Raw genomic sequence first — 13,358 nt, forward strand, 5'->3', positions numbered from 1 at the left:
GTTCTTTTATAAAACATTAACTGTATTGGTTACATCTAACCGAGTAGGTAGTTAGCACGTAGATAAATATGCTTATTTTGTCCAAATGGTTCAATTAAATCTCCTATGGGAAATACCATGACAATTACAACCCAACTGCCCTACGTAGTAGGTAGTAAAATGCTGGGGTTAAGTTGTTTTTAACAAGCGTGGTTAACCTTACTGTAGATGCTTACATTATAATTGGTTGCTAACATTAGCAATCTTCTTCGCTTGATTTGATGCAATAAAGACAGGTACTAGCTAACGTAACGTAGTTCGCTGATAAAATGTGACGCTAAATAAAACATGGAAACTAAGTTAATCTATCTTACTGGTGTGGAAGTCTGCTCTGAGTTTTTCACCACTCTGCCCCTTCCCCTCATGCCACTCGCGGTCAGATTAAGCAGAGGGACAGAAAACTAAAATCGTATTTCCTTAAAAACAAGAAAACTAGCTTGTAACTCGAACCACCCAAACCCATTTTTGCCCGCTCCCAATTTCGGGAAACATCCCCATCTGCCAGCCACATAATTATATCCAGTAAGTGGCGTAGTACTGTTCTGGACTGTTCCCAGAATGGATTTGGCTGCAGCTGGATGCCTTTCGAAGTATTTGCTGTGACCGCCAATTATATATCACATGACACATGTTTAGTCAAACAGTGGCGTTCTACGGGTTTTAGCGCGGGCGCGTAGTGTTTTCGGTGATCGTCTTTTGTCACATCTGAGGTGAGGGAAAACAGTCTCCAAATGAGTTTCTTAAGTTTAAATGAACATTATTAATAGAGGTAGTTGGAGAAATATTTTTTGATTTTAACTCGAAAGATACATGTAAGCTACGTGAATAAGTTGCCTTGGTCATTTGAATGTTGTACTGTACTATTAGCTAACATACGCTAATGCTTGTGAATGTTAGTTTATGTTGTTGGAGCTTGTCGGTATGGTTGCACAATTGTAATATCCTATTTAATATTACTGTTATAATAATATCCTAAATGTCAAGGGTCCTTTTTCTAACCAGCATCAGCCTTCGTGAAGCCAACAGTCTTGTCAGGAAAATGGATGTGCAACAATCCGATGAATCAAGCCATGAGAGGTTAGGCTTGTTACCTGCTAACAAAAGGATACCTGACAGTAGCTAGCTATATAAACATGGCTAGCTAAGCCGAACAGCATATTAGTAAAGAATGAACAGCATACATGGCTAGCTGGAATCTGCATAATCATGTAAACTATTTTCATTAGATTTCCAGTACTGTAGCTATTTGGTATGTTATGAATTGTGTAGTTGGCAGTGTTTAGTTTACATGCAAGTCTAACCAAGGTCGCTACATACATTTTATTTTCAGTCTTGAAGACATATCAGGCTCTGACAGTGACTTTGAAGTCCAGCTGAAGTCCATGAAAAGGAGAAAACCGACCACTGCGCTACTAGGACTTCAGGTCTAGAATGTTTACTTAAATATAACATAGCTTGTTGATGATTTGCATGACCCTCTTGCAAATACTGTAGACATCACCACCACATTTTATGAAACATATGCAGTGGCCGTTACATTTGCTTTAACGGTCTAGCGAACCTACTGTACTCCCTTTACATTTTGTCTAGATAAACAAAGTTTAAGCAACCAAATCAAAACAAACTTTGATTTTAACTGTCGTTGTTAGAATTTACAGAAGGCACATGAATTCACTCTCAATTCCTATATTGTACCCCTGTGTCTGTTCTCGTATCTCCAGTCATCCAAGAGACCTAAGCGAAACGCAGCCCATGTAATCCCAAGCCCCAGGACTACCGCTGCCTCCTCCACTCGAGCTCATTCCCCCCAGCCATCGCCCCTGTCCCAGGGGAAAACCAGGAGGCAAGCCTCTCCAAGACCAGAAAGGGAGAGGAGGGTGAACCAGAGCATGAGCGCCCATGATATGTATGAAGCTGTGAGGTCTGGAAAGAGTGCCATGGTGGTGAGTGAGGGATTGGGGGGTGAGTAATGACCTCGGCAGCCCACAATGGCTGTGATTATCATGCACAGGCAATTGCTGACTGATCTGACCCCACAAAGGTCTTTTGATGTGGAAAGTAAGAAGAGCTGCCCTTGGGGCTGCGTAGTCAACGATTGACGCGTCATTGTTTCCCCAGTCTCTTGAGGTTATAATATTGTATAAAAAAAGAGGCTGTTGGAAAAAACTTTCTAAACTGTGGTCTGAATATATCTAAAAAAAATAACATTTTGAATACATTTTGGCTAAGGGATGTGTGGAATGTGTTTAGACCACAGACCAACTATAACATAGAACAAATGGCTTGAGCAAAAAAATAAGAAAATGACTAGAGCACATTTAAAGCAATAAAGATTTCTGTCTGATACATAGATGTATCTGTATGTAATACTATATTTTATTTGTAAATAGTCTGGATGGATTTTGAATGGATTTTGTTATCAGTTTATTACATACAGGGAGGTTTGAATCCTAAAAGCTGATGCCTGAGTGGCTGACAGTCGTGGATGTACAGCAGATGCAACATTACATAATTTTTTTATTGCTTTAACTGTGTTGGTAACCAGTATCACAACTACGAGCTGTTCTTAGGCATAACGCATATAACAAACCGCAGAGATGCCACATTGCAGTTATGTTACCCAATCAAGGTAAAATCAAGGTAAAAAGTGTTGTGCTGTCATACCCATTGAATACGGTCTCATACACCATGACTATCAACCATTCGGCATTCAGGATTTAAATCTGGTTTTCCTGACCTCAGATCTGATGAAAGATGATATTCGCAAACACTATGCGCCTGTGCAAAAAATACATATATACCACAGTGTATTGGCAGTATATCGCAGCCCACAGAGATGGTACAATTAACATCCACTGAGTGGCAGTCATGGGGGTGAAAACAACTTGTTAATGAGAGAGGTCAGAGGAAAATGGCAATACTCATACAAGCTGACAGAAAGACCACAAATACTGAAATATACACTATTTCAGAGCGCATCAGACCTTGGCATTTGATAGGTGTAACTAATAGTGGCTGGTGAGTGTGTCTACACTATATTATGTATGTGACACATCTACAGTTCCCCCAGTAAGTATTTAGACTGAAGTTTTTTGGTGCTTGATACACCCAAGTTTGAATTTGAAACAGACCATGTCAGGTTAAATGTTACTGTCAAATGTCAAATTTCATGAGAATGACCCAAATGTGCATATAGGCTCTTTTACAGCCATTTTCGGATTCTGCAGATCATGAAGGATGTGCGTTTGATCACGCTGTCCAGACATTTCTATATATCACGTGCTATATGACATTCCTGGTTAGGAAACAGAGACAAATTGATAATTGAAACAGAGACAAAGAAGCAGTAGCCAACTGCCACACAATGACATCAGTTTAGGCCTTGTATGTTGCTCTGCACTGATAAGCTTCTGCCTCGCTGTCAATTTACAGGCGGTGGTGGATGAGTGGCTGGATGGTTACAAGCAGGACCGGGAGGCAGGAATGCTGGAGCTCATAAATTTTTTTGTACAGTGCTGTGGCTGCAAAGGTCTGTTTCATTATGTTAACTGGCTAATTTGCAAATTAAGCGCCTGTACGCTAAGGGCTGTCGTTTTCAGCTTTTATTATTGGATAAGTCCAGGTGCTCCCTTTCTGTTTTATACCACCTGCTTTCTTGTTACTCCACACAACCCTCCGCCACCTCCTTAGGTATGGTGAGCAGAGAGATGTTTAACAGCATGCAGAACGCTGAGATCATCAGCATTCTGACCAAAGAGTTCAATGAGGTGAGAGAGCAGGGGTGTGTTCATTCCACCCAAACTAGACATTTTGGTTGCAAAGAACAACAGAAATATTATAGCTGGGTGTTTTTCTACTTTTCTTATTATCTCAAATGTGGTATTTTATTACTTTGTGTGACTCAGTTCCCTGAAATTAAATATAATTTAATTTCCTATTGCTTCTGTAAAACCTGTGCTGCTTAAATTGTTCAATATCGCACATCATTTGCTGTCTTCTCCAAACGCAGGACTCCGCAAACTACCCACTGTGCTCCCCGGGCCCCCAGTGTCGGAAGTTCCGGGCCGGCCTGTGCGAGTTTGCTCAGGTTCTGGTGCACTCCTGCCAGAACAGCCTCCTGTACGACGAGTACCTCTTTTCATCTCTGCTAGCCCTGCTGACCGGGTTTTCTGACTCCCAGGTCAGGGCCTTCAGACACACCAGCAGCTTGATCGGTGAGAAACAATGGGATGAAAATCGCTCCCTTTTTTTCCCTCTTTTGATTGTTACTATGCTGTACCCATGCATGTTCTGTCTGGAATGTCTGTTCCTTCTTTAATCCCAAATATTTTTCCCTACAGGAGGCCCTTTGCTTCCAACAAGGCTGTTATTTTAATAAGATGTTCTTAATTGACTTGCCTGGTAAAGGACGGAATGCATAAAAGTAACACAAATACACACACAAATCCGACCCTGTGTAACTTTACCTTCTAGCGATGAAGCTAATGACAGCCATAGTGCAGGTAGCAGTTGTGGTGTTTGCCCAGTTGAAGACCACCCAAAGACGCTATGACGTTGAGAAGAGCAAGACTGCCGAACACAGAGCCTCTGAAAAAGTGGAGGAACTACAGGCCACCATCAGTGAGGTAACTCATATACACACACTGATTGGGCTCATTTTACACCAGTACATATTCTTTCACTATCTCAGTCCTGTGCATGTGAGTCCATTTTTGAGTGTATGTGCGTGTGTGTAGCTGCAGGAACGCCAGGAGGAGCTGTCCTCTGTAATGAATGCTACATTTCGTGGGGTGTTTGTGCACCGCTACCGGGACCGCGTGGCCGAAATCAGGGCAGTGTGCATTGAGGAGCTGGGTGTGTGGCTCCGGGAAAACCCTGTTAACTTCCTCAACGACGGATACCTCAAGTACCTGGGCTGGACACTGCACGACAAGGTGTGAGGTGGACAGAACAGGCAGTGGGCTGGCCTACAGACAATGTTGTAGGGATTAGAGTGAGCGTTGAAATGTGTATATAGTGTAGCCACTATTTGATTATATTTGTTGGTAGTGTGTGAATATGTCTGACCAGGTGTTATATCTGTATATTGACGCAAACAAAATATCCCCTTCTGGGAGTTATCTTACCAAGGCTGACAGACGGACAAGAAGGCTGACAGACAGATAAGACATGCAGAAAGGTGCACTTGACTGAAGAAAGACACCCGATTCAGGAACACAAAGGGACATTTTCCCTGTCTCAACCATGTAAATGGCACACATTCTCAGTCTTGTGGAATATGTTAAAGCTTTGCAATTAAGGGTAAGGGGAAGATCTTTTACAGAAAAGTAAATATTAAAAGACTGTTCTCTCCCCACAGCAAGCCTCTGTGCGTCTCCAGTGTGTTCGTGCCCTGCAGGGCCTCTATAAAGAGACAGATTTTATTGGCCGCCTGGAGCTCTTCACCAGCAGGTTTAAAGTAGGTCTCCCTGTCTATCTCTTTGTGTGTGTGTTTATTTCCTGTCTTCCTTCGTATTCAATTGTTTTGTCTGTCTCTCCCACCCCCTTCCCCCTACTACTTTCAGTGTGTGTGTTCAATTAGAATTTTATACTTTGCTGATGTGAAATTGATATTGGATGCACATTACGCCCAAATAGAATATATTTTCTGTGGAACTTGGTTGGTCGGACCTGGTTCTTACAATGGATATGGGTTCGGTAAGAGCGTCTGGTAAATAAAATAAATGTAAATGTATTCTTCCAAACAAAAGTCATTTGCTGTGTTATTTCCACCCTCTCTATTGCATGTTGCACTGTTTGCAGACAGTTTGATTTGTTTTGTGTTGTTATCTGTCTGGAACGGATGGCTAATAGTCACTTTCCAAAACACACGCCAGGAGAAAACAGCTTCACAAACCCCTTCAAGCCCCCATGTGTTGCATGAGATAGTGGTTGTTTATTCCTTGGCTTAGTAAAATTGGACAGCTCCTTCCTTTCTGTTGTCTGCCTTGGTGATGTGTTTGTGTGTGTGTGTAGGAGAGGATGCTGGGAATGGTGCTAGACAAGGATCCAGAAGTCGCAGTGGAAGCTGTTCAGCTACTGCTGCTCATCCAACAGTGAGTGTATTGCTGAGCGTGTGTGCGTGCTTGTGTGGAGTTATGGGAATTTGGAGAATGGTGGCGCATGTTTATGCGTGTGTGGTAGGTTTTTAATATGTGTTTATTTCACGGTTGTTTATTGATTGATGTGTGTTTGTACTGCACGCTTGACATTGACCATTTAAATAATTTTTAATAGTTTTGTGTAATTTATTCTGTAAATATTGTACATTTTTCCATTACCTATATAAATAGTTTGTGTGTCTGTGAGCAGGAGGACAGAGGAGGGCTTAAACGAGGAGGAGTGTAGCCAACTATATCCTCTGGTGTTTGCCTCACACAGAGGTCTGGCGTCTGCTGCTGGTGCCTTCCTTTACCACAAGTCAGTCATCCTCTCACTATTACCTCCATCTCTATATCCTTCCGCTATCTGTCTTCCCCCATCTCTATCATCCTGCCATCTCTGTTGTCCTGGCTTCCCTATCGTCCTGCCGTCCCCATTTTGTCGTCCTGCCATCTGTATCTCATCAGTCTGCCATCGGTCTATCCTCTACACATCACGATCACTAATATCAATCTGTTGTTTGTATGTGTGTGTCCCTGTCAGACTGTGCAGCGAAATGAGCAGTAGGCCACCAGAGGAAGACCTGGGCTGTCGCCGGGCTGCATTCCTCAAACTGCTTGTCTCCTTCTTCATCCAGAGTGAAGTAAAGATACACGCTGCACTCTCTCTTTTACTCTGATGTCTGTAGAGATATATGTATTTATGTAGCATGTAAACAACTAAAGGCACTCCGGAACGCCCCTAAGCGGTGCAGTGGTCAAACACTGCCTTGCGTAACAACTGTGTCATTGCGGCCAGACAATCCCCTGGGGGTGGGGGGGGTGGGGTGGGGGGGGTGTATTGTGACTGGGACAGGACTGCCTTGTTATAAGAATGGTAAGCCTGTGAGTGTTAGTAGTGTAATTACATGTAAAGTGGTTTTGGACATAATTGCAAATTTGACATCACATCATCGGGAGGGAACATTATCCCGCTTAATTATTTCAATTTGAACCATGTTTCAGAAATATCCTAAACTCACTGCAGCATCATCTTGTCTACTGCTGAAATAGAGTTATCGGTGTAGCCTATTTTGAGCGCAGCAGGTGGTTTGGTCTTTAGTTGTAGTATGCGCTAGCACATTGACTCGCAAGAATTTGAGGTGTGTGTAGATGGAGTACAGCTAGACTGGCCGAGAGAAAATGGTTCCAATAGTACTGTTATTCACCGAATGTCATGTCATGTCAGGTCATGTCATCTTCTTCCGCTTATCCGGGGCCGGGTCGCGGGGGCAGCAGTCTAAGCAGGGATGCCCAGACTTCCCTCTCCCCAGACACTTCCTCTAGCTCTTCCGGGGGGACACCGAGGCGTTCCCAGGCCAGCCGGGAGACATAGTCCCTCCAGCGAGTCCTAGGTCTTCCCCGGGGTCTCCTCCCGGTGGTACGGGACCGGAACACCTTCCCAGGAAGGCGTTCCGGAGGCATCCGAAAAAGATGCCCAAGCCACCTCAGCTGACCCCTCTCGATGTGGAGGAGCAGCGGCTCTACTCTGAGCTCCTCCCGGGTGACCGAGCTTCTCACCCTATCTCTAAGGGATCGCCCGGCCACCCTGCGGAGAAAGCTCACCGAATGTTTTTAGAAATTAAGTGGATGAATGGTCTGGATTGATTCCAGGTGTGGCATTCACATTTGGAAGCTGTTGCTGGGGAACCCACAACATTCGGAGAGATACCAGGAACATTAGGAGTGGCCAAATCGACTGTTTGGTACATTTTGAGAGAGAAAAAAAAATGCACTGTGAACTCTGCAACACAAAAATGTCTTGATGTCAACGGAAGACAACAGTGGTGGATGATCGTAGGATCCTTTCCATGGTAAATAAAAAAAAAATTCATAACATCCAGCCAAGTGAAGAACCCTCTCCAGGAGGTAGGAATATCATTATCCAAGTCCTTACCATAAAGAGAAGACTTTGAGAGTAAATACAGAGGGTTCACCACAAGGTGCAAACCATTCATAAGCCTCAAGAATAGAACAGCCCAGATTTTTCTAAAAAAACATCTAAAAAGCCAGCCCAGTTGTGAAACCGCATTCTTTGGACAGATGAAACTATGATCAGCCTGTACCAGAATGATGGGAAGAAAAAAGTATGGCAAAAGTTTGGCACGGCTCATAATCTGAAGCATACCACATAATCTGTAAAACACGGTGGTGGCAGATCGATGGCATGGCCATGCATGGCTTCCAATGCCACTGGGTCACTTGTGTTTATTGTTGATGTGACAGAAGACCAAAGCAGCTGGATGAATTCTGAAGTGTATAGGGATATATGGTCTGCTCAGATTCAGCCAAATTCAGCAAAGTTGACTGGACGACAATTCACTTTACAGATGGGCAATGACCAAAAACATACTGCGAAAGCAACCCAGGAGTTTAAGGCAAAGAAGTGGAATATTCTGCAATGGCCAAGTCCAATCACCTGATCAACCCAATTGAGCATGCATTTCACTTGCTAAAGACAACTTGACAGAAAGACCCATGAACAAACAACAACTGAAGGGAGCTGCAGTAAAGGCCTGAAAAATCATCACAAAAGAGGAAACCCAGCATTTGGTGATGTCCATGTGTTCCAGACTTCAAGCAGTCATTACCTGCAAAGTATTCTTGACAAAGTATAATTTTCATACAATTTCATTCAACCCTTGAATTAAAGCAGCAAGTCTGCACTTCAATTGCGTCTCGTTTCATTTAAAATCCATTGCGTTGGCGTACATAGCCCAAATTATGAAAATTGTGTCGGTGTCCGAATATATTTCCAGACCTAACTGTACATAACAAAGTAGTAGTAGTATGTCTCTCTCTCTGTCCCTTTTGTCTGTGTTTGTCTATTAATGGACACTTGAATTGTGTTTGTTCAGTTTGGATATTGGATAACCTCCTAGATGAGAAGCCATCATGGTCACAACAGACCTCGTCCTGTATTCATTTATTAAGTGCAATGATAACAGCTCCCCACTGGCAAAAAAGTCTAGAATCATGCCCCTAAATATTATTGATCTGAGATACTGTAATACACAGGAAAAAATTTAATTGTTGATTTGTTATCCAATTACAATCCATGCATTATTCTTACCAAATTGCATTCACTGCTTGACATAATCAGTTTTGTTTGAAATGTTTGATGAATAGCCGTGAAAAGAAGCCAGTTGATATTTTCGCTGTGCTATTCACATAGACACTTGCAATCATTAGCAATAGATGCAGACACTTGGGGAGTCATTAAGAACAGATTGAAATTTATTCAGGATCCATCTATGTCAAGAGGCTGTGTTGGCTACATTATATATGATTTATGACTATGTTTCAAGGACATGGCATTTACTGCATGTTTTCTTAATGGGGTTATAGACTCCCTCTGAACCTTCCCCTATCCAACAGGGTGCAACACTAACTTTTTTTTATTGAATTGAAAAGAAAAACACAACATCGTATTGTACATACAGTTGTGCTCATACGTTTGCATACCCTGGCAGAAATTGTAAAATTCTGGCATTGATTTTGAAAATATCTGATCATGCCAAATTTTTTTTATTTAAGAATAGTGATCAAATGATGCTGTTTGTTATCACAGTGTTGTTTGCCTGCTTTTTAAATAATAATGATAACAGAAATCAACCAAATGGCCCTGATCAAGTTTACATACCCTTGAATGTTTGGCCTTGTTACAGACACACAAGGTGACACATACAGGTGGAAATGGCAAATAATGGTGAATTTCCCACACCTGTGGCTTTTTAAATTGCAATTAGTGTCTGTGTATAAATAGTCAGTGAGTTTGTTAGCTCTCACATGGATGCACTGAGCAAGCTAAATATTGAACCATGGGGAGCAGAAAAAAACTGTCAAAAGACCTGCGTAACAAGGTAATGGAACTTCATAAAATTGGAATAGGATATAAAAAGATATCCAAAGCTTTGCAAATGCCTGTCAGTACTTTTCAGTCACTTATTAAGAAGTGGAAAATCAGGGATCTCTTGATACCAAGCCAAAGTCAGGTAGACCAAGAAAGTTTCAATCAAAACTGCCAGAAGAATTGTTCGGGATACAAAGAAAAACCTGCCGGTAACCTCAGGAGAAGTACAGGCTGCTATGCAAAAAGGTTGTTCCAAGGAGCACAATACGACGAACAAAAATGAGCTGCATGGTCGAGTTTCCAGAAAGAAGCCTTTACTGCGCCAATGGCACAAATAAGCTCAGTTACAATATGCCCGACAACACCCTGACACGCCTCACAGCTTGTTCAGACTGTCATTTGGAGTGACCAGACCAAAATAAAGCTTTATGGTCACAACCATAAGCGCTATGTTTGGAGAGGGGTCAAGAAGGCCTTTAGTGAACAGAATACCATCCCCATTTTGAAGCATGGTGGTGGCTCCCTGATGTTTTAGCAGGTTTTCTGTAGTTGTTTTGTTCCCCTGAAAAATGACCCTGTCTTATCAGCTTTCGTTGGGAGCGCACAACAGGTAATGGCAGTACATGTCCCTTGCCAGTATTATTTTAGACCCATGGAACCTGTTCTTTCCACAAATACAAAAATTATTGTTTGCTTTGCCTCATACGACGCCATGTTTGGGTCCTGCTCTAGAATGCACTATGAACTATAATTGGTCAAAACATATGAGCCATTGAATATTGTTGGACAAAAATATTACACCAGTACTCTACCACATGGAGGGGGAGAAGAAGCAACACAGACACATTTTACTGTGAGAACAAGCAAAAATTGAAGCGGGAAAAGTGACATGACAAGCAGGTTGTATACTATGAATTTAAATGGGGAAATTGAGCACTGGTTCTCACTGGCCACTGACTGTCTTTGTCTACTGGCCTAACGTTAAGTCAACTTGCCCCGGGCCAGTGGGCCATCGTTAATGTTGAACTCAATCCAACCTTAAACCTAAATTAGCAGTCAGCAGCATCTTGAAAACCTTAAGCACTATGGAAACCTTAATGTAAATTAAAATGATTTTTGAATGATTCTAAATCGGCAAAATACCAAGTGCTTATAACATTCTATAGCCTACAATGCCAACTCAGATAGCCTTCTGCCAACATTATTATTAGGGATGAACGGTGGGAGGGTGTCGCACACATTTCATCACGGGCTCCGAGGCATGAACATTCAAGGTTGGCAAGTTGGTTTCTCACTTTCTCTGCCCGGCACTGTATTTTTATTATGTCTTGCTCACTTTATCCATCACTATATTTACATGTCACTTGTTAAGCAGAAACTCATCCAAAGTAAGTTAAAGGAGCAATTCAGGCTAAGGGTAGAAAGACAGATTTTTCACTTGGTCTGCTGAGGTATTGAAATTGTTGATCTTCTCTACAGGCCCAACCTCTAGTGTGTGTTGGGGGGCCCCGTTTCTGGAGCACTGAAACACTAGGTTTCCATCCTCTGCATATCTGCCGCCCCTCTGTCTCTCATCTTCATACACCCCAGCTGTGTGGGTTTGATTCCCATGAAAGCATATCATATGATTTTGAATGACACAGAGAAATTAAATTGTATGTTCATGTTTATGATTGATGGTTTTGACTACTCAGTTTTTGTGTCTACTGAGATCATGTGTAGTTTGGGGTTTGGGAGAGTAGAACATTTGGTATGGTTGTTGGTTGATGAGGCTGATCAGGGTAGGAAGGCCGATGTGTCTGCTTTGGGACGTGGTGCAGGAACAAGAAAAAATGGTAGATGACGAGCGACTTCAAAATAATGACGGAGTTTCAGTAGTTGGGCAGGTAGATGGAGGAGTTATTATCTGTTTTGAAATCTTTTTTTCGAAGAGTAAGAAGAAATATACCAAGGGTGGTGAGGGGTCTACTTCTAAAAGGAATGTTGAGAAAGGTTTGGCTGAAGTTGTTAAACAGGTGGCAGAACGGGGTGAGAAAACTTACCACCATTGACTGTGAGTTGTCAGATGTGTCACAGCCAAACAGTGAGACCAGTGGGGTGCAAGGGAGATATCTTATTGAAAGGGTGTGCCAGTTTCTAAAGTTGAACTAGGGGAAGAAGTATGCGCAAGATTATAATGTGACTGATTTTTATTAACTATTTCTGGACTTTGTGATGTAGAAAGTGACAAGGGACTGTTGATTATCTTCAAAATTGCTTGACAAAAGTTGTCACAAATGTAATGAGTGAGTTACATTTGCAATAAAATGGAGGGTCCCAGTTGCAGTCATCAATATTTCATGCTGTTTTCCTTTTTTTCCCTTTTTTTTTTTTTTTAGTATATTTAGAATTTCTTCCCTGAATGTAAACAGGGCAAATAACATAAAAAAGAGCTGTTCTGTGTAAATTAATGAAAAGCAAAAGTATTGTAATTTTTCAAGAAACTCTTAGTGATAAGGGCAACAAGGTTATGTGGCAGCAGGAGTGGGGGGGTGTTTCGTCAAAAGTTGATTATCTACCATAATGACAAATTAGCTAAGGCTTTGACTTTAGAAATAGTGTAAGTTGTTCCAGAGAAGTGCACTTCAGTAACAATAAATAAAAAGATGGTCTGAGTTGGCCAGAGATCTTAGCTGGAGGACCACATGTGAAACCAATGATGTTGTAATAATGAAGAGGCTCAGGCTGAGCTACAATCCCCACAGTTACTGCAGGAGCTGTATGCTGTGCTGCAAGCCTTGGACAATGGAAGGGCACCAGGCATTAATGGGCTTCCGGTTAGGGCTGCATGATTTGGATAAAATATTGAATTACATTTTAGACAAATATTGCGATTGTGATTTTCGATTTTCAAGCAGGATGTAAATGGCATAGGTAATGTCACTTAAAAATAGAGATCATAGCCTACATGCTATTAAACTGAATAAAAACAAGTTATAGTACTTTTCAGTATTGCTAAATAATTCAATTAATTGTGTGGCCCTACTTCCGGTTGAGTAATTTTGGCTGGTGTTGGGTGAGGATGGAGGTTTGCTACCACTGCACTGCATCAGGGCTGTTCTCACCCTCTTGCCTAAGGGTGACCCTAGAGAGGTGAAGAACTGGAGGTCGGTGGACTGATAAGATATTGTCCAAGTCTTAGGGAGTTGATCATAAATACAGACTAGTTCTACTGGGTTCCCAGCAGGTTGATCTAAGGTAATATATCTAGTATTCTGTATTTTATGGACATTTCTAGGGTTATTGGC

The 13,358-nt window shown here is 42.0% G+C and overlaps 1 protein-coding gene across 2 annotated transcripts in view; it reads left to right on the plus strand.

The window, feature by feature from the left end:
• The first annotated feature begins 650 nt into the window (after positions 1 to 650).
• LOC105029028 (cohesin subunit SA-3) overlaps positions 651 to 13,358 on the plus strand; it is a 93,050-nt gene continuing 80,342 nt past the window's right edge. The window contains exons 1-13 of one of the 2 annotated variants that reach the window (XM_020044840.2): positions 651 to 749; positions 1,042 to 1,116; positions 1,370 to 1,463; positions 1,761 to 1,982; positions 3,472 to 3,568; positions 3,730 to 3,806; positions 4,049 to 4,253; positions 4,513 to 4,664; positions 4,776 to 4,973; positions 5,399 to 5,497; positions 6,055 to 6,134; positions 6,391 to 6,498; positions 6,724 to 6,823. In XM_020044840.2, the coding sequence (XP_019900399.1) occupies positions 1,079 to 1,116; positions 1,370 to 1,463; positions 1,761 to 1,982; positions 3,472 to 3,568; positions 3,730 to 3,806; positions 4,049 to 4,253; positions 4,513 to 4,664; positions 4,776 to 4,973; positions 5,399 to 5,497; positions 6,055 to 6,134; positions 6,391 to 6,498; positions 6,724 to 6,823 (1,470 nt within the window). In that variant the 5' untranslated portion in view covers positions 651 to 749; positions 1,042 to 1,078. Of the gene's footprint in view, positions 750 to 785; positions 852 to 1,041; positions 1,117 to 1,369; positions 1,464 to 1,760; positions 1,983 to 3,471; positions 3,569 to 3,729; positions 3,807 to 4,048; positions 4,254 to 4,512; positions 4,665 to 4,775; positions 4,974 to 5,398; positions 5,498 to 6,054; positions 6,135 to 6,390; positions 6,499 to 6,723; positions 6,824 to 13,358 lie in introns of those variants that run through there. The other variant, XM_029119341.2, reaches the window with a different exon arrangement.

Source organism: Esox lucius, chromosome 4, assembly GCF_011004845.1.
Source record: "Esox lucius isolate fEsoLuc1 chromosome 4, fEsoLuc1.pri, whole genome shotgun sequence".
In the NCBI taxonomy this organism is placed as follows: domain Eukaryota; kingdom Metazoa; phylum Chordata; class Actinopteri; order Esociformes; family Esocidae; genus Esox; species Esox lucius.